Raw genomic sequence first — 21029 nt, 5'->3', positions numbered from 1 at the left:
CAATAACTAACTAACTAACTAAATAACTAAATAAATAAATGTAAGGAGTGACGTTAGCTCAGTTTAGTACAGGCCCACTACTAAAACACAATTTGATAAAGTGGCTGCCACTTCCCCATAAAATTAAGCCTTGGCTACCTTTGACACAATACTCAAACACACTGGCTCAGTGGGACACCCCATCTTCAGGCTTTGGGGATTCAGTATCCATTGCCATCTTCTCAACCCCTAGAGGCAGTGGTTCTCAACCTGTGGGTCGCGAGCCTTTCACAGGGGTCGCCTAAGACCATCGGAAAACACATATATAATTACATATTGTTTTTGTGATTAATCACTCTGCTTTAATTATGTTCAATTTGTAACAATGAAATTGGGGGTCACCACAATATGAGGAACTGTATTAAAGGGTCGCGGCATTAGGAAGGTTGAGAACCACTGCCCTAGAGCATTCAGTTTGCTCAGAGCTTCTCCCCAGCCTAGAGACCACCTGGGTGGAGATGATGCTCCCAGGATGGGACCAAAAAGTAATACCTGGACATGAGCAGTGGTGACCAGAATGAAGAAATAATATGAAATGCTAACCACTTCAAACAGAGAGCATTAATCTGTTGCTCCCGCCCTCCCCCATCCCTGCAAAGAGAATTTTTTGTACCTAAAAATAAAGTCCTACAACCTTGTACCAAAACACTGCTACTCAGACACAATGGTGAGTGAAAAGAACGAAATTCAGTGTACAGATAAGTGACTCATACTTTACTTAAAATAACAGACCAAAAATGAATTTCTAGTTTCAGGGGGCAATTTTCTTTTTCTTCTTCCCACCACTACTAAAGATTTTTTTTTATATATATTAAGTGTTGCATGCTTTTTGAGACAAAATCTTCACAAAGACCAGACACTTTAGGTTATAGTCTCATTCACCAAGTTTAAACTGGTGTGCCACAAGAATTTTTACAACATGCAATATCTGACTATTAGGGGCACTGACCTCTTTTCCCTTAGATTATCAAATAAAAAAAAAAAATGACAACAGCCAACACAACAAGAGCCATCCGGTGTAAATGAATCAATATTATACCTATTTTTTTTGTCACACTGGCAAAATATATACTTTTTGGTATGGTGCTGAATTTTAATAATTAGTTTATGTGTGCCATGAGATGAAAAAGTTTGAAAACCACTGGTCTAGGTCATAGTCTAGACATTCCCAGTCAGTATCGACATCACTTCCTTTTCTTTTCAATTGTATTTATTGGGTAACATCTATATCTAAAAGCCTAAGCAACCAAACAACCGAATGACCGGTCACTATGACGTGTACTGACCACCAGGAGGCAGGCTCTCAATGCAGGACCTGCCCCCTGGTGGTCAGTGTGCTCCCACAGCAGGAGCACCGCTCAGCAGGTGCCAGATGCCAGGCTCACGGCTGGAGAGCGCAGCTACAGCTGCGGCTGCGGCTGCATGAGCCTCTCCCACCTCAGCTGCAGTGCTACCAAGAGGCAACTGCGGCAGGTGCAGCAGGACCGGGATGAGCGGGAGCGGCACAGTGCCCAGCTTGGGCTCCTCCCCGACCACCTGCGTTGTGCACTGCTGCATCCCTCCGGGGATGTCAGATTGCCAGTTTAGGCCAATCCCTGAAAGCAATCGGGACGAAACTGGCAGTCCAACATCTCCCAAGGGGTCCCAGATTGGGAGAGGGTGCAAGCCAGGCTGAGGAACCCCACGAGTGCACAAATCCATGCACTGGGCCTCCAGTTGGCTAATAAAATTATATAGGTTTCAGATATACAATTCTGTAATACAGCATCTGTATATTGTATTGTGTGTTCATCATTCCAAGTCAAGTCAGCATCACTTCTGAAGTCATCCAGCATCTGAGCCAAACAGAAAACTCAGAACTGCTCTGATTCCTAAAACCCAATGAACAATTTCTTGGGACCTGAGATGTGCATTTTTTTAAAAAATCTTTTATAACCTAACAAACAGAGTGTCTACCAGGAGACAAAACATTCTGACCCTTGACCACATCTAACCCATAGAAAGATGGTGACTCCATGTATTATTACTCAATTTTCCATGCACAGGACAACAGGGACTTAGAGGACAAATACCCTTGCACAAAAGAAGTGATGCAATTCAGGCTTACCTTCTGAAGCCTAAAGGTAAATCCCGTGTAAGTCTATATTTGATCTAATCCAAATGTGACTTGAATATGACCTTCCCGAGAGAACTTTTTCTCCATTCAAAAAGTGGATAGTGGGAGAGTTCACTGTTGAATGGGTAAAATGGGATATGCATGTCTTTTAAACATCTGTTGGTAGAGAGAGTACGCATGTGTGAAGAATTTGATACGTAGTGATATGCAGTGAAGAATTAACTCAGCAGGTGTGGGATGTCCAAACCTGCATGTCAGGGAAAGGTTTGGCCCTTTTGGCACCTGGGAGGTAATACCTACCCTCTTGGGACATCCTGCTTCTTAAGAATGTATTTGTTGCCGAAACCGGTTTGGCTCAGTGGATAGAGCGTCAGCTTGCGGACTGAAAGGTCCCTGGTTCGATTCCGGTCAAGGGCATGTGCCTGGGTTGTGGGCACATCTCCAGTAGGAGATGTGCAGGAGGCAGCTAATCAATGTTTCTCTCTCATCAATGTTTCTAACTCTCTATCTCTCTCCCTTCCTCTCTGTAAGAAATCAATAAAATATATTTAAAAAAAAAAAAGAATGTATTTGTTTACCTGAAGCCTTGGACTGCCCCAAATAGTTTATGCTAATGATGTGATCCATTGGGGGGGTGGGGCCTTGGGCTACGTGGTATCAGTTTGACCTCTGAAGGAGCTGGACATTAAGGTCAGCCACGCCTACATGACTGCTCCCCAATAAAAGCCTGGACACCAGGACTCCAGTGAGCTTCCCAGGTTGGCACACTCCTTGAGAACTGCCACACATTGTTTCTGGGAAAATTAGGCAGTGCCCACCCGACTCCATGGGAAGAGGACAATTGAAAGCTTGAACTGGTGTCTCCTGGATCCTTCCCTACGTGCCTTTTCCATGGATTTTAATCGGTATCCTCTCTCTGAAAAAAGCTGTAACCAGGAGTGCAACCGCTTCTCTGAATTCAGCAAATCACTGAACCTGATTAGAGAACCCCCAACTCAGGTCTTGGGAATCACTACACTCAGTTGACCATTTTGCTAACATGATGCTACTGTGGATATTGGATTTGTGCAATTCAACACCATCACATTATCTGCATCTCCAAGTGGGGAGTGTTGCTGCTCACAAAGTAATAAAGAGAGATATCTGAAAGTACAGTAACACTACAATGTCCCTTAGTACAACTAGTTTTAACTATTGTTTTAATGCACAGAAATGAAGAGACTATATCTGTCCTCTTTCAGGCCTGGCAGACTAAGATTAAGACATGTGTACGTACAAATACACACACACACACACACACACACACACTCTTTCTCTCTCTCTCTCTCTATCTCTCTCTCTCTATCTCTCTCTCTCTATCTCTATCTCTATCTCTATCTCTATCTCTATCTCTATCTTTCTTAGTAATGAAGGTGCTTCTATAACACAGAAATGGAACAAATGTAAATGTGTACAAATAGTATTAAGATGACACTGACTAGGGAACTGTGTGGTCAAGGGGATCAGTTAATTCTGTCACATAAACGCTGCTGCCCTCATTGAGACAGGCGTGTGCTCGGTCATTAGAAGCTATGGTACCAGAGTCAGTATCACTGCGTTAACAATATAAATCACTGCAAAACCTCAATAACAATAACTTTCAAGAGCAAGGTTTCTTTAAAAGACGACTGCATTAATAGTTTAATAATGTCATTTGGAAGACTTTTCTATCTTCTTCCATGGTCTGAAATAATCAGAGAGCAAGGAAATTACCTGTTCTTCAAAGATTAATGAACTCAGAACTCAGTTCTCTGGTTGAAGCCTTCTTAAGATCACTAATAACCTTTCCAATCTCTTCAATGGTTATTTAGCTAGTCCAGCACTTTGGGGGTCAATTGCGGTCTCTTTTTCTCTAGGAAATCATTTTCTCCAGCAAACCCTTTCTGTAAGAGGCTATACAGTACATATTTTAGGTTTTGTGGGTCATCAAGGCTCTGTCACAACTGCTCGACTCTGCCACTGTCATGCAGAAGAGCCTTAGACAATATTTATCAAGTGAGTATGGCTATATTCCAATGAAACTATCAAAACAGGTGTTGGGCAGATGTAGCTTGCATGGGCTATGGCTTGCCAACCCTGCTATAGAGTTTCAAACTGATTATCATAATGTCATAGTTAATATTCTCTTATACATTTTTCTTATATCTCCTTTCACACTGCTAATATTTATTTGTGCTTTCTCATTATTTCCTTAATCAATTTCATCAGTTGTGGTTTTTTTTTAAAGAACCAGCTTTTGAGTGCCAGTTAAACATGCTAGATTGGCCACATGTGTCAATTTCCTCTAACTCCTAAAAACACACAGAAGGAATAAATATGTCACAAATCTACAAGAACAAAGAAAATATGGAAAAGAAATGAGATGAACACATTTCTGGAATATTTGCCTGAGCTGTAACTCGTAAGGGAGAGGGAAGGAATAGACAATCTGTGTGCTTGCAGGAGGATAGTGTGAAGTGAGCTGAGTGACCAACAGGAGCCCAGAAAGGTTCCAAGCTTGGAGGCACAAGACAGAAAAGGATGGGAAGAGGATAGGTTTTAACTATGCAAAACAAGCAGACATCCTGTTGCCTGCTGCTATCCTCATCCTTCAAGATACAACAATGTACTGTTTGAAGCAGTGGTCGCCAACCGGTGGTCCGCGGACCCCTGGTGGTCCATGAGGTCCAAAAGGTTGGCGACCACTGGTTTGAAGAATATAAACCAGAAAGACATCAGACTCAGGAATACTAGGTGGGGTTAAATGCAAACATGACCAGTGGAATCCTCATCTGCTTCCAGAATGCCAGAGCAGGTTACAGAAACCAGGCTTATTCGCAGGAGACTAGAAGAACCCTCCTCTACAGGAACTGTGATCAGCCCGAGACAACATGCTGATATCTAGACTCCACCGCAACGAGACAGCTTTCCTCCTGGTTATTCAGTGGCAACTCCCACCAGCAGACAAACCTCACTCCCAGACAACCACCCTACACTCATGTTTATTGCCTCACAAACCTGGGACAAAGGAAGCCTCCCAAAATAAGAAGAAATAAGGCCAATGTAGTATGAAGAAACTTTTAAAGTAAAATAAAACTTGTATCATAAAAAGAAAAATATTTGGCCCTGGCCAGATAGCTCAGTTGGGTAGAGAGTCATCCCCAAGCGCCAGGATTTGGGGTTCCATCCCTGGTCGGGGCACATGCAGGAAGCAACCAATGAATGCATAAAAAAGTGGAATAACAAATCCATATTTCTTTCTCTCTCTCTTTCCCTTCTTCTCTCCCTCCCCTCCCTTCTCTCCCTCTAAAATAAATGGAAAAAAAATTTAATTTGAACCTGGGAAGAAATAAATGCCATTTTAAAAAGCTCTAATCAGTAAATAAAAGCAAACACAACAGTAGCCTTAGCTGGTGTGGCTCAGTTGGTTGGAGTGCTGTCCCATGCACCAAAGGGTTGAGGGTTTGATTCCCGGTCAGAACACATGCCCAGGGTGCAGTTCAATCCCCAGTCAGGGTGTGAACGGGAGGCAACCAATCAATGATTCTCTCTCACACCAATGTTTCTTTCCCTCCCTCTCTCCTTAAAAAAAAAAAAAAAAGACAAAAGAGGTGTTACAAACTAAAAACAAGATAGATATGTTCCAAAAATAACAAAAAGACAAATATGGATAAGAAATTGTAATGGTTTTAAAAGTCAGAATACAACCAAGATAACAGAATATAAGAATTAATCAAAGAAATAAGAACATTTCCAAGAAATAAAGGACATTTTTATAAATTAGAAAGACCCTCCAAGTACTCAGTGAATTATAAAGAACAATTCAGATATCTTAAAAACTCAATAATCATGCTGAAACCGGTTTGGCTCAGTGGATAGAGCATCGGCCTGCGGACTGAAAGGTCCCAGGTTCGATTCTGGTCAAGGGCATGTACCTGGGTTGTGGGCACATCCCCAGTGGGAGATGTGCAGGAGGCGGCTGATCGATGTTTCTCTCTCATCGATGTTTCTGGCTCTCTATCTCTCTTCCTTCCTCTCTGTAAAAAATCAATAAAATATATTAAAAAAAAAAAAAACAAAAAAAAAAAACCTCAATAATCAACTGTAGCCCTAGCTAGTTGGTTTGGCTCAGTGGACAGAATGTTGACCTGCAGACTGAAGGGTCCCGGGTTCGATTCCGGTCAAGGGCACATGCCCGGTTGAGGGCTCGACCCCCAGTGGGGGGAGTGCAGGAGTCAGCCAATCAATAATTCTCTCTCATCATTGATGTTTCTATCTCTCTTTTCCTCTACTTTCCTCTCTGAAATCAATAGTAAAAATATTTTTTTAATTAATAATAATCAAGTTATTAGGAAGACCTTAAAACAGAAATTAAAAGACAAACAGAAATAAAACATGAATTGACAGAATTTGGACAAAAGTAAAGGGGGAAAAAGAAAAATGAAAGTCACTGGCTGGCGTGGCTCAGTGGTTAATGCATTGGCCCGTGCACCAAAGGGTCACGGGTTCAATTCTGGTCACGGGCACGTATCTGGATTGCAGGTTCTTTCCTCATTCCTAGTAGGGGCACTTACAGGAGGCAGCCTTTCAATATGTCTCTCTCATATCGATGTTTTCTCTCTCCCTTACCTTCCTCCCTTCTGCCCTCTGAAAAATCAATGGAAAAAATATCCTCGGGTGAGGACTTTTTAAAAAAAGAGACAGAGAGCACAAGAGAAAATAGACATTTAAAAGAAGTGTAAGGGTCACAGACTATAAATAAAAAATAAAATAAAACAATGTAAGTGAAAAAAACATATTAGAGAGAAATGATAGCTAGAGAAAGCAGGCAATGGAGATCCAAAATATTTGTAACTGGAGCCACGGAATAAAATCAAAAGAACAGACTGGAACAAAAAGTAAAGATATAATTCAAGACTGCTTTCCTAAAGTAACAGGAGCTTAGACACTACATATTAAAAGTGCCAGAAAAAACTGACCCAGAATGGTCAGCATCAAAACATATCTACGCAGGCAGGCACCATTTGGGGGCTCAGTCCATCTGGGTTTCCCAATGACCTAATAATTTCATAATTCTTTATTTATATTTTTGGCCTCATGCGTTCCTCCTTCGTTGACCCTAGCATTAGGTGCAGAAACCCGGGAGGGTTCCATGGGGAAGGGGAGCCATCACCCTGGCTTCAATCACCCCAAGTTTGCTAGTCGGCAGCAGCTTGACCCGGGCTCACCTCCAAATCCTACTCGAGTGACATGATTGTGGCCTCGATTAGGCCTCCCTCCCTCACGGGCCCGCCCGAACCAGCCAGGGAGGTTGCCAGATCTGGGACCTCTCTCTCCTTCTCAGTACTGACCCCGCACTCAACACCAGCGCATTTCATCTCCGGTAAGTGACACTGGGTCAGCCCTCTGGGTTTCTGATTTGCCATCTCAGACAAAGGACCTAGCGCTAGGCCAGAAAGCCTCGCCAGTCCGGCCTCGGCCCCAGGAGCCCACCACATGGATTAGACCATCTTCCTCACTCTGGAGCCTGACTAGCCGGCGGGGACGCCCTCCCTCTAGTCTAGCTCCCTGGGTCTCCCTTTGTTGTTTTTTTGTTTTTTGTTGTTTTTTTTCCCCCGGGTCTCCCTTTGTTTCTTCCCTCCTCTTCCTAATTTACACCACTGGGAGTTCTTTTACCATCTCTTCCCCCCCGCACCCCCCAAAAAAACTCCTCTGGGATGTCTCCCCCATAATCTTCACACACTCGGCCCTTCCACGGAGGTCCGGCCAAAGCGCCTTATCCACAATCTAAATTTTCGCATTGGCCCGAGAATGGAGCTTTCGATTTGAACATTCTTTGCGTCTTAAATAATTTCTGTCACCGCAATAGGAAGTAGTCAGAGATCCCCTACGTCCAGGCCTTCTTTACTCTCCGCAATCATCCTTCTCTCTCAAACTTGCTTCCTTATCAAATCCGACTCCACCCAAAACGCCCTTCTGCCAACCCCGGACCTTTACACCCTAAGGCTTCTGATCGTCCTTCTCCAACCCGCCAGGTCCTTCAGACCCTCCTGATCACTTGATTCTCCACTCCCCTACAGATCCCCCAAGCCCACCTCCTTATGTCCCTCCTCCAAATGCCCCCATTTTCAGACTCCACCCCTTTGTCCACCCCTTCAACCTCCTTACCAAGTTCCCCTTTTACTATTTTCCAGACAGCCAGCCTCCAGCCCTTGTCCTTCCCCTGCGAGAGGTGGCCAGGGCCGAGGGTATTGTCCAGGTACATATCCCATTTTCAATGTCCATCCTCGCACAGATTGAGAGACGTCTTGGGTCTTTCTCCACCAATCCAACCACCTTTACTAAGGAATTCCGGTACCTGACCCACTCCTATGACCTGACACGACATCTATGTCATCCTGTCCTCCTCTCTGACCCCAGAGGAGGAGTGCATTTGGCAAGCAGCTCAGGACCATGCTGATGCCCTCCATAGACAGGACACGCCAGCCAACCCGATTGGCGCTGACTGGTTCCCCCAAACTAACCCGAGATGGGACTATCAGGTCAATTCTCCAGGGCGCCGGCTTCGTAGTCATATGATCATCTGTCTCATTGCTAGACTCAAAAAGGCTGCCCATAAGGCAGTGAACTATGACAAATTTAATGAAATCTCTCAAGGCTCTAACGAAAACCCAGCTCTCCTCCTCTCCCGCCTCACGGAGGCCTGACAGAAGTTTACCATTTTGGACCCCACCTCCCCAGAGGGAACCCTTCTTCCGAACACCCACTTTATATCCCAATCAGCCCCCGACATACGCCGCAAACTTTGAAAAATAGACACAGGTCCACAAACCCCTCAAAAAGACCTCGTTAATCTGGCCTTTAAGGTCTTAACAATAGAGATGTGGAGATACAAATCCAAAAACAAAAGCAAGATCAGGACAAGGCTGGGGCCCAGGGGAAGCCTTTCAGCTCCTAGCCACTACTCTCCTGAAGTGCCGGTCCTCCAACCAAGGAGAAGTCAGGGGCTAAGCCTCCTCCAGGCCCATGCCTCAAATGCAAGAAGGAAGGACACTTGGCCAAGTCCTGCCCAAACTCGAGAACCCCGCCTGGACCCTGCCCAAGGTGCGGAAGGGAAGGCCACTGGAAATGAGACTGTAGTCTGGCCCCTCCAAGTCAAATTTCAGCCAGTCCAGCAAGGCCGCCCTCTGGATCCGGTCTGGAGCTTCCACACCTCCTGGGACTGGCCACCAAAAACTGAAGTTGCCCAGGCCCTGACAAAGCCCCACAGACTTATATCACTAGAACAGAGCCTCGGTGACGACTGTGGAGCAGGTAAGTTGGTCTCCTTTTTAACTGACACGGAGGCCACTCATTCTGCCCTCCCTGAATTCACTGTCCCCTCCTCAGTCTCTACTATGGGGGTTGAAGGATTAGTCTCACAGCCACTAGCCGCACCTCACCTCTACACTGCATCTTACTAAAATACCCGCTCTATCCACTCTTTCCTCGTTCTACCTCCGTGCCCAACCAGGGCTACCACGTATCCCCTCATAAAGCCCAGCTGTCCCAAACCACAGTTACCTACCTTGGTTTCACTCTCACCCCGCAAAGTCGAGCCATTACCTTGGACCGTAAACACCTTATCTCCTCCATAACTGTCCCCTCCTCTAGACAAGAAATACTCTCCTTTCTCAGGCTCGCTGTGTACTTTCACCTCTGGGTTCCCAACTTCAGCCGTCTCACAAAGCTCCTCCATGACGCAGTGAAGGGACCCCCTCACTGAGCCTTTAGATCCCAAGGCCAGCATTCTCACTCCCTTTAATGCTCTGAAAGCTGCTCTCACCTCAGCACCTTCTCACCTCCCTGCCCTTCCCAAAGAACTACTTTCTTTACTGCAAAACTGCAAATTCTTACTTAACAGTGGCTATTATCAGAGGCTGAACTCATTATTACCCAAATCTTAGCATGTTATCTCTAAGGAAAAATGTGCTACTTTTAATACAAGTGGCCAGAGGCCTGGAAACTACCGTCCTAGAACAGGCTGTGGGGCCTGTTCCCCGCCCCCCCCACCTCCAGCTTCATAGGGCCTATACATAATTTTCCAAAGTCTTCTTAAAAGCTTTGGCACATTGCTGGGTTAAATGATAAACATCTAAATATTTCAACACATTTTAAGTTCACCTGATTATAGCTTTTGTTACAGAAAATCTATAAAGTAGATTTGGAACTGTTAACACTTGGAGTGCGGGAAACGAGTTAAGTCGGCTCGCGTGAATTGCGCGTACTCCGCGGGAGCCGTCTTAACTCGGTTCATATAGATTTGCGGTGGAGTGCGGGAAACGTGTAAACTCGGGCCGATTGTAACTGCGTATTACCAAATATTTGTTTGTTTGCCGTTCACAAAGATACCTACCTGCGTATGCGAACCGTTTCATACCCATTGGGGTAATAGGTATCATAAAAATCCCTGATTTTGCGCGGGAAACCTAAATAATTGCCCGCGCCATCTTATATTTTGGCGGGAAATTCACCCGACACCATAGTGTTAATGTGATGCCTTATTGAAGTTGTGTTTCTTGAAAGTGAGAGTGTTCATAAATGTCAATCTAAGACGTGCTGGCTGTTTACTTCTTGGTTATCATTGGAAAATTAAGGTTTCTAAGAGTTAAGAATTCTAATTAAATTGGAAAGAAAGTGTATGGTTTTGGTAATAAAAGGCAGAGGCATGGGCAGGCATTTTGAGAGAAAAAGAAAATGAGTTAAATCTGTAAGCACTGAGCCAAGACAAGCAGAAGGGAAACTGAGATCATTAAACCGCAGTTTCCAGCCACCTAGAAAAGCCAGGTGCCAAGCAGTCGGCAGCCATCTACTAAATTCTATCTTCCTAAACCAAGGACAAATGAAGCCAAGAGAATAAACCTCATTTTGGTATCTCAGACTACAACCCTCCAAACTAATGTCTCTTTCCTTCCATCAGACCATTTGTCAATTCTTATTGTTCCAGCTTTTGCCCCAGTAATACTAAAATGTACAAAAGTTTGTCTCCACAGGTTACAACCCCTACTTGTACTCAGGAAATACCACCCCTAGGCACCATCACAACCGCCTTTTGTGCCCAGACCTCATCTCCCTTTGACTCCCAGAGCAAGGACAATGGGCTAGGTCAGAAAATTCTGGATGCCTAGAGCAAGGGGCAAACTGGGAAAACAAGAACCTTGCCCCAGGGTAACTAACTGGTCATGTGGTTGGACCCCTGATCTTTCATATCACTAGTCAGGCAGCTTAGACCCCAGATCTTTTCCTCTCTAAAGATAACATCTAGGCCTCAGTTGTATTTCAGATCCAGGTCCAGAAAAGCAGCAAAACCAGACAAGTGACACTGGTAGCCTCAGGACCAGCTTTTACCTACCAAGCCACTCAACAGGATGGCTTTTGAGCCTTCACTAACCAGTCTCTTGGGGAAATCATGCTGCTGCAACCCCTCGCTCCAACCATGAGAAATCTATAGTGTTCCAGCCAACTACAAGTCCATCCCTCAGCAGGAAGTAACTACGGAAGATATGACCTTCCCCCTATTCCATAAAACAAAAGGCTGGAATGTTAAGTCTGATCAAATATCGCATGGATATCCCCTTCCCTGGGAACTGACCTTCAAATCATTTCACAATAGACATTCCCTTTCCCTAAGACTACATTCCACTTGCTAACACCATTATCTTTCCCCTCAGGACCGCCCAGAGAATTTTCCGCCCAGAAAAAGCCCGCCTAAAGTCCTTTAAAATCTGACTCCCCGTCCCTGGCTACTGGCGCCATTTTGGGCCTCAGCTCATCTGGGTTTCCAGATGACCTAATAAATTCATAATTCTTTACCATCACCACCACCCCCCAAAAAAACAAAAAAAAACAGCAACACATATCTAAGTAAAGTTACTGAATATCAAAGATAAAGAATCCATAAGACAGGCAAAAGATCAATATACTGATAAGAAGAAAAAGACTGATCACATTTCTTCACTGCCACATTCAGTATCAGAAAATGGGAGCAGCACGGGAAACCATAAAAATCCTCCAAGACTCCATAGGCAGCAAAATAGCAGACATATGTCGTAGCAATATCTTTACTGATACAGCTCCTAAGGCAATGGAGACTAAGGAGAAAATAAACAAACAGGACTACATCAAATAAAAGCTTCTGCACAGCAAAAGAAACCATCAACAAAACAACAAGAAAGCCCACTGTATGGGAGAACACATTTGCCAATGCTATTTCAGATAAGGGTTTAATCCCCAAAATTTATAGAGAACTCATACAACTTAACAAAAAGAAGATAAACAATCCAATCAAAAAATGGCAAAGGACCTAAATAGACACTTTTCAAAAGAGGACATACAGAAGGCCAAGAAACATATGAAAACATGCTCAAAGTCACTAATCGTCCGAGAGATGCAAATCAAAACAACAATGAGCCCTGACTGGTTTGGCTCAGTGGATAGAGTGTCGACCTGTGGACTGAAGGGTCCCAGGTTCGATTCCGGTCAAGGACATGTACCTTGGCTGCGGGCACATCCCCGGTGGGGGGTGTGCAGGAGGCAGCTGATCGATGTTTCTTTTATTTTTATATATATATTTTATTGATTTTTTTACAGAGAGGAAGGGAGAGGGATAGAGAGTTAGAAACATCTAACTCTGTGATTAAGGACCCAGGACCTTAGCACTGGATGCAACCCAACAAGTCTATAAATTCGGAAGCACTTTGCTACAAGATGCTGAGACCCAAGCAAGCCTAGTCTACAGGCATCAGTCTACACGATGACCGTAGCTGCTCTCATCTCTGCACTCTGAGGAGCAGTGTGGAATCCAACACCACAGGAATTTCAACATTCAGCATGACTCTAGTCTAATTTATAATAGCTTAACCAAATAATAGCAATACTGATCAAGATACCCAAAAATGAAATGTCTATCTCACAGACTAGAAATTTTAAAAAGAAACCACACATACATAAAAATTTGATTATTCCAAAATTCCAATAGAATATTTGTTATCACTGTAGTGACTATACTGCAAAATTGTTGCACTCAGCCAAGTTGGGTACTATGTTTGCATGTGTCAACTTTCTAGTGGTCTTTGTGAGTAGAATATACAGAATCTATTGTCTATAATACAAAGCAGTGATTCTGGAATTAATGCCTCATTATATAAGTGCATCAAATTAGTAATTGTCACCATAAAGTTAAAATCTATTTTTAAAATTTATTTAGAACATCGTCCTGATACCCCAAGGCTGCAGGTTTGATCCCCAGTCAGGGCACATACAAGAATCAATCAATGAATGTATAAAGAAGTGGAACAACAAATCACTGTTTTTCTCTTTCTCTCTCTTCCCCCCACTTTCCTGTCTCTCTAAAATAAAATCAACAAATAAGTCTATCAAATGAAAGTGAGAAGTCTCAGGACTGCAATGCAATCTGAAAATGCCATATTATCAAACTTTTCACATGTGTTAGATACAAAGAAAAAAAAATCCAGATATGTGGCTCCTCTTTGGGCAGCTCTCCTGGCATCTAGGAAAATGGTCACACAGACTGACCGTTAAGGAGACAGAATGAAGCAAAAGGAGATTCTCCCACTTTTAGTGTGATTTCTATTGCTTTGGTCAGAGCTTCCTTCATTAAAGGCGTTTTCATAGTCTACAATAAACTAGCTACTGGATTCTCTCATTCTCTTAGTCAATGCATACGTAGTATGTACCAGACACAATGCCAATAACTTTACATATATTATTTCATTTAACCCTCACAACAACCCTAAGACAAATTTGTTTACTTCCATTTTAGAGATGAAGCAACTGATGCCCAGAGAGTTTAAGTAATTATCAGGGTCTGAGTCACATTAGCACCCAGACCCAAACTCTTAACCCCTTCCCTCTGGCATGCTGACTGAGGCTTTTAAAAATATATAAATAAGGGCCTCTATATGAGACTTAGCTTAATTGCCATTAAGACAATTAAAAATTAGTAACTTCTTTTGATTCCTGGGGCACGTACGAGAGCAATCAATGTTTCTCTGTCTCTCTTGGTCTCTCAACTTCTCTCTAAAAAAATAAAATCAATAAACATATCCTCAGGTGAGGATTTTAAAAAATTAGTAACTTCCACTCCTCATCACTTCTATTTCCATTATACAGAGAACACCCATTCCGCAGGGTAGAGACAAAACCCAGATGAAGAACACGTCCTGGACAGAACCTGAGACAGCAGCGGCGGCGGGCGGGGGGGGGGGGGGTGGGATGGAAGTGGGTACCTTTTCTGCAATGCCGTTTTCTGTTGTGTAGATCGCCATGAGCTCTGTGTCTTCATTGTCCTGTTCACCAGTGGACGTGGCGCCTCCATTTATCACCACCTGAAGAGAAACACTGCATTTAAAGGCTGTTTCACAGTATTTCTCTCTGCAGTACAGAAACATTTCCCCCCAAAGTTGTTTGTAATTCTCATAAGAGACAAAAACTGTGCATTCTCTACCTATCAATTTAGCCAAATCTGCGGTGTTCTTAAATGAAACTCGCAACAAGTGTGTGCTGCATTAGTAACCACGTGTGTTTTGATAGAGGAGAAACATAGCACGTGTCCCACAGAGGGAGGCTGCGTGAACAGGAGGGTCAGCTGAGGGAGACTCAAAATAGAACATCCAAAGAAAGCAGAAGAACTGCTGTTTCTGAGCCAGGGAGAGACATAATGAGCTGCCTTCCCGAGTAAAGATAATGACTTCCAAGTGCCATCCATACGGCAGGAAGTGGCCTAACAGCACTCTCACACTGCGCTCTCCTGACTTAGTAACAACCCCCTTGCATGCATGCCCTGTGACACAGGCACCTTAGGTCCTGGTTGCCTGTCTTGAAAAATAATACTGAAAATAATTGTTCGTATGAATCAAACAACTACATTTTAAAAACACCGAGAAGAAAAGTATAAAAATGTTTAAATTCTGGTATTGTGAACTACCATAAAGGGAAGTGAAAGATGAGTGATGGCATAAGAGAAAATACGGTGCGACACCTAACAGGATCAGCATCAGAATTTCACAAAGAACACCTGCAAATCCATCATACACACAATCCAAAGGAAATGGCACAGGGTAGGAGCATGCAAATTCACAGAAAAAAATTAAGTTGCCCCCCCCCCCCCAAAAAAAAAAAACACAACACAGAGAGCTGTTGAACCTCACTTAAAATTATAGAAATGAACATTAAAATTAAATTGAGTTTTGTAGCATAAATTAGGGGGAAATTCTTCGAGGGGAATCTGGTGTTGAGCAGGGTGTGGGAGAAAAGCTACTTTAAGGTATTACAGAGACTATGCTCTTGGTGGAATGGGGTACCTTGGTTCCCTTTGTGAAGGGGAACTTAGCACTGGGATTTAGAACAGGCATGTTCTGGGGCCAGCAAGTCTACTCAGAGAAACCTATCCTTCAAACAGAGCCATGCAAGTGTATGTTCAAGGATGAAAACTGCAGCATTACTCAAAACACTGAGTACTTGGAAACAACCTACATGTTCATCAAAAAGACATTCTTAAATTGTGCTATATGCATTTTGAGAATAATATTCAGCCATTAAAAGAAAATTGATGGATCATGAGGCACCAGACCCTACGGGGAGAGGCAGCACGGCCTTGCAGCCATCAGAAAGCGAGGGAGACTCTGTTGCACAGCTGCTCGCCGGCACTGGGGGACACAAAGCCCTGGCAGAGATTCAAGGGGCCGCAGACACTCAGTCAGTGCTATTTGCTCCGCCATGGCAACTCCCTGAGTCTCAGCCCTAATCAATTTACATCCCCATCCAAGCTGTGCCAGGTGCACAAAAAGACCCACCTGCGCTTTTGCAGCCTATCCCAACAAATTGCAGACTTCAACTGCTCGCAGCCATGGGAAACACACTCAAGAAGCAGACCCAGGAGAACCAGGATGGCGGCATAAGGAAGAGACCTGTGCGTGCTACCTCACACAACAACATCGAAACTACCAAATATCAGACAAACACCTATCATACAGAACCATGGGAAAGTTGGCCCAGTGGAAGCTCTACAACTGGAAGGAGAGAAAGAACATTGAGACTGAGTAGGATGTGACACCAAGTACAGAGCCCAACCCAACAAACTGCAGATTTCAACTCCTCGCATAGAAAGAAGCGCATTGAGACTGAGTAGGATGTGCAGAGGCACCAAGTACAGAGCCCATCCCAGCAGGCTGCAGATTTCAGCTCCTTGCATCTGGGAGGGACACAATCGGGGGGCAGAGTCGGGTCCGGGGCCGGCCAGGGCTGGGCCTGACTCGGCCGGCACTGTGGAACTGCTGTACCAGCAAGCGCACAAACATGCCCACTGGTCCCAGTCTCTTGTGGGACGCTGGGGGACAGTAGACAGGCAGTCTGTGCACTTGGTGGAGGGCAGGAGTGCTGGATGTTCAACCACCAGGAACGACTGGAGATTTTGTCTGGTGGGGAGCCGCCGGCAGGGGACAGAGGGCAAAACTTCCTGTTTCCCCGGTAAGGCTGGGATGGCCCCGGTGAGGTGGGGATGGCCCCGGTGAGGTTGAAACAATCCCGGTGTGGTAGGGACGACCCCGGTCAGGTCGAAACGGCCCCGGTGTGGTAGGGACAACCCCGGTCAGGTTGAAACGGCCCCCGAGAGGTAGGGACGACCCCGGTGAGATTGAAACGGCCCCGGTGAGGTTGAAACGGCCCCTGTGAGGTAGGGACGACACCGGTGAGGTCGAAACGGCCCCCGTGAGGTAGGGACGACCCTGGTCAGGTCGAAACGGCCCCGGTGTGGTAGGGACGACCCCGGTGAGGTTGAAACAGCCCCAGTGTGGTAGGGACAACCCCGGTGAGGTTGAAATGGCCCCCGTGAGGTAGGGACGACCCTGGTCAGGTCGAAACGGCCCCGGTGTGGTAGGGACAACCCCGGTGAGGTTGAAACGGCCCCCGTGAGGTAGGGACGACCCCGGTGAGGTTGAAACGGCCCCCATGAGGTAGGGACGACCCCGGTCAGGTCGAAACGGCCCCGGTGTGGTAGGGACAACCCCAGTCAGGTTGAAACAGCCCCGGTGTGGTAGGGACAACCCCGGTGAGGTTGAAACGGCCCCCGTGAGGTAGGGACGACCCCGGTGAGGTTGAAACGGCCCCCGTGAGGTAGGGACGACCCTGGTCAGGTCGAAACGGCCCCGGTGTGGTAGGGACGACCCCGGTCAGGTTGAAACGGCCCCCGTGAGGTAGGGACGACCCCGGTGAGGTTGAAACGGCCCCCGTGAGGTAGGGATGACCCTGGTCAGGTCGAAACGGCCCCGGTGTGGTAGGGACAACCCCGGTCAGGTTGAAACGGCCCCCGTGAGGTAGGGACGACCCCAGTCAGGTCGAAACGGCCCCCGGTGTGGTAGGGACAACCCCGGTCAGGTTGAAACAGCCCCGGTGTGGCAGGGACAACCCCGGTGAGGTTGAAACGGCCCCCGTGAGGTAGGGACGACCCCGGTGAGGTTGAAACGGCCCCCGTGAGGTAGGGACGACCCTGGTCAGGTCGAAACGGCCCCGGTGTGGTAGGGACGACCCCGGTGAGGTTGTAACAGCCCCCGTGAGGTAGGGACGACCCCAGTCAGGTCGAAACGGCCCCGGTGTGGTAGGGACAACCCCAGTCAGGTTGAAACAGCCCCGGTGTGGTAGGGACAACCCCGGTGAGGTTGAAACGGCCCCTGTGAGGTAGGGACGACCCTGGTCAGGTCGAAACGGCCCCGGTGTGGTAGGGACAACCCCGGTCAGGTTGAAACGGCCCCCGTGAGGTAGGGACGACCCCAGTCAGGTCGAAACGGCCCCGGTGTGGTAGGGACAACCCCAGTCAGGTTGAAACAGCCCCGGTGTGGTAGGGACAACCCCGGTGAGGTTGAAACGGCCCCCGTGAGGTAGGGACGACCCCGGTGAGGTTGAAACGGCCCCTGTGAGGTAGGGATGACCCTGGTCAGGTCGAAACGGCCCCGGTGTGGTAGGGACAACCCCGGTCAGGTTGAAACAGCCCCGGTGTGGTAGGGACAACCCCGGTGAGGTTGAAACGGCCCCCGTGAGGTAGGGACGGCCCCGGTGAGGTTGAAACGGCCCTGGTGAGGCTCAGACGGCCCTGGTGAGGTTGAGACTACTCCAGTGAGGTTGGGACAAATAAAGGGGACCAGTATGGACTGATGAACAGGGGTAGATACAGAAGCAGAGCAACATTGAACAGAATGTTAAACTACAGTGGGAAGCCTGGGGAGGGTTGGGGGGGGGGGATTAAGAGACCAACTGAAGATATAAAAAAAAAAAAAAAAAAAAAAAAAAAAAAAAAAAAAAAGAAAATTGATGTACTGACAAGAACTCCAAGAAATACGGTTAAAAAAAGTCACAAAACAGTAAGCCTAGAATCATCCCAGTTGTGCTAGTAAAATAAAATAAAATAAGATAAAAATGTAATAACCTCCCTGTGTCTAAATGTTTGGTAAAGGATCCAGTCACTAACCAGTATGAAGGCTTACCCAGGGGCAAGGAGAAAAGATGGGCACCTTTCATTTCTCACTCCCAACCATCCTTTTTAGCATTTGGATCTTTCATAATCAGTACATATTCATATGTTATTTGAATACTGCTGTTTTAAACGAGTAATAAAAAAGTGTACACCAAAATATTAACAGTGGTTGTCTTTAATCAGTGGGACCATTTTTACCTTCTTGTTCCCTTTATATATGTTGGTAATTTTCTATAATGAGGACAATTAATTTTTACAACAGCAAGAAATTAGAAAGACTAAAGTTCCAATACAGCTTAGACTGAAGCAGTCCAGAGAGATTTAATCCACTTATTTTTGTGATTGAAGACAGGACCAAAGAAAAATTTAATTTCTCATTCAAGGTCACACCGATTACAACCCCAGTCTGAAGCTAGTTTTACCGTATGCCAAAGATCTCGATTAACTGGTACATCATTCTTACAGGGCAAATTTTCTTATATCATTTCAAATAAAGAGTTGCTTTTTTTATTGATCGATTTTAGAGAGAGCGAGAGAATGGGAGGGAGGAGGGAGGGAGAAAGAGAGAAACATCAACCTGTTATTCCACTTATTCATGCATTCATTGGTTGATTCTTTTTTTAAAATATATTTTATTGATTTTTTTTTACAGAGAGGAAGGAAGAGGGAGAGAGAGTTAGAAACATCAATGAGAGAGAAACATCGATCAGCTGCCTCCTGCACACCTCCCACTGGGCATGTGCCCACAACCAAGGTACATGCCCCTGACCAGAATCGAACCTGGGACCCCTCAGTCTGCAGGCCGATGCTTTATCCACTGAGCCAAACCGGTTACCAGTGGTCAGCAAACTGTGGCTCGCGAGCCACATGCGGCTCTTTGGCCCCTTGAGTGTGGCTCTTCCACAAAATACCAACTTCTGCACATGGGCCACAAAGTTTCAATCGCACTGTATTTGCACGCCCGCACGTGGTATTTTGTGGAAGAGCCACACTCAAGGGGCCAAAGAGCCGCGTGTGGCTCACGAGCTGCAGTTTGCCGACCACTGGGTTAGGCCATCATTGGTTGATTCTTGTATGTGTCCTGACCGGGGATTGAACCCTCAACCTTGGCGTATCGGGACAATGCTATAAGCAACTGAGCTACCCGGCCAAGGCCAAAGATTGCTTTTAAAACTATCTCTAAGACATGTTATGTCTTTTTACACAAGCCAACAGGGTCTGTGGAGTTTGCTTGCCTGTGAAACTAGCTGCCAGCGGGATACATGTTCCCAGACAAGTTTACGTCCACAAAACGAAACTCTACCTTACTATCAGAACCAGGCTCCAAGTCCTAGCACAGCAGCACTCCACCCACTGAGAAGCCAAGAGGTACATACATTCAGGATGAACTGTCTTAAAACAATAATGTTTAGTTACTAAATCATCAGAGAAGCCCATATCTGAGTTCACGCCCTATCCTTGCCAAAACTAACCTTCACCCAAATTCATCCCCAGTGGCCGCAGGGTCTCCTTTTGGGGTGATGAAAATGTTTTTGAACTAGACAGAGGTGATGGCTCCATAACATTGTGAATGTGTTCAATGTCACTGAACTGCTCACTTTTAAATTTCAATTTTGTGTGAATTTCACCTCAAAAAAAATTTTAATCTGTATATGTGGCATAAAAGAGGAGATTTCCCCCAGACTTATTCCATTCCCATACTTAATTAAATAAGTGCTATAAAATTCAGATGCTCCCCAGGCTAGGAAAGGACTCATATTTTCATTCAACAAACTGTGTTTGAGCACCTGCTGTGCCCAGGCAATGAGGATGCAGTCCTGCCACATATCTGCACCCCTAGAGCCCCCTCAGTGTCACATGGGTGGGTACCAGGTTAATGGCACCCACTGACTGAACACAAGATACATCAGGGCACCAGGGAGTAAAACACTAGTTTGTTTTACTATTTTTCCTTTGGTTTCTTAAGTTAGCTATTCTGATGGTCTACTTTTTTAAAAACATAAAATATAATTTTAAAAATAATGCTAAAATCAGTTCAGGAAAGGCCTTGAGCTCTTTATTTTTTAAAAGGATAAAAAATGTGTCTGACACTATCAAAGCTTCATATTTTTAAACCTCTAAACATTAGTTCAATTGGGAAATAAAACATGTCTTGGAAAACTGTCTAAACTTAATAAAAACAGCTTTCCTTTTGTGTTATTAATAGCATCACAGATAACAGAGGGGAATCTTGGCATCTTCCATCTCAGGAAATTGATCAGGTTTTTATTAAAAATATCCACAGATGATTTAAAAATCCTTTGGGAACAACATGTCCTTTCTCTCTCAAAA

At 45.3% G+C, this 21029-nt stretch overlaps 1 protein-coding gene across 1 annotated transcript in view; it reads right to left on the bottom strand.

Annotated features, from left to right (window-relative positions):
- SLC23A2 (solute carrier family 23 member 2) overlaps positions 1 to 21029 on the bottom strand; it is a 134377-nt gene that overhangs the window by 50143 nt on the left and 63205 nt on the right. The window contains 1 exon segment of the mRNA XM_070419956.1: positions 14461 to 14559. Within this exon segment, the coding sequence (XP_070276057.1) occupies positions 14461 to 14559 (99 nt within the window).

This window comes from Myotis yumanensis, unplaced genomic scaffold, assembly GCF_028538775.1.
Source record: "Myotis yumanensis isolate MYYU_CA2020_CCGP unplaced genomic scaffold, mMyoYum1.0.hap1 SCAF_7, whole genome shotgun sequence".
Taxonomy (NCBI): Eukaryota; Metazoa; Chordata; class Mammalia; order Chiroptera; family Vespertilionidae; genus Myotis; species Myotis yumanensis.
This window is presented reverse-complemented; position numbering and strand designations above follow the sequence as displayed.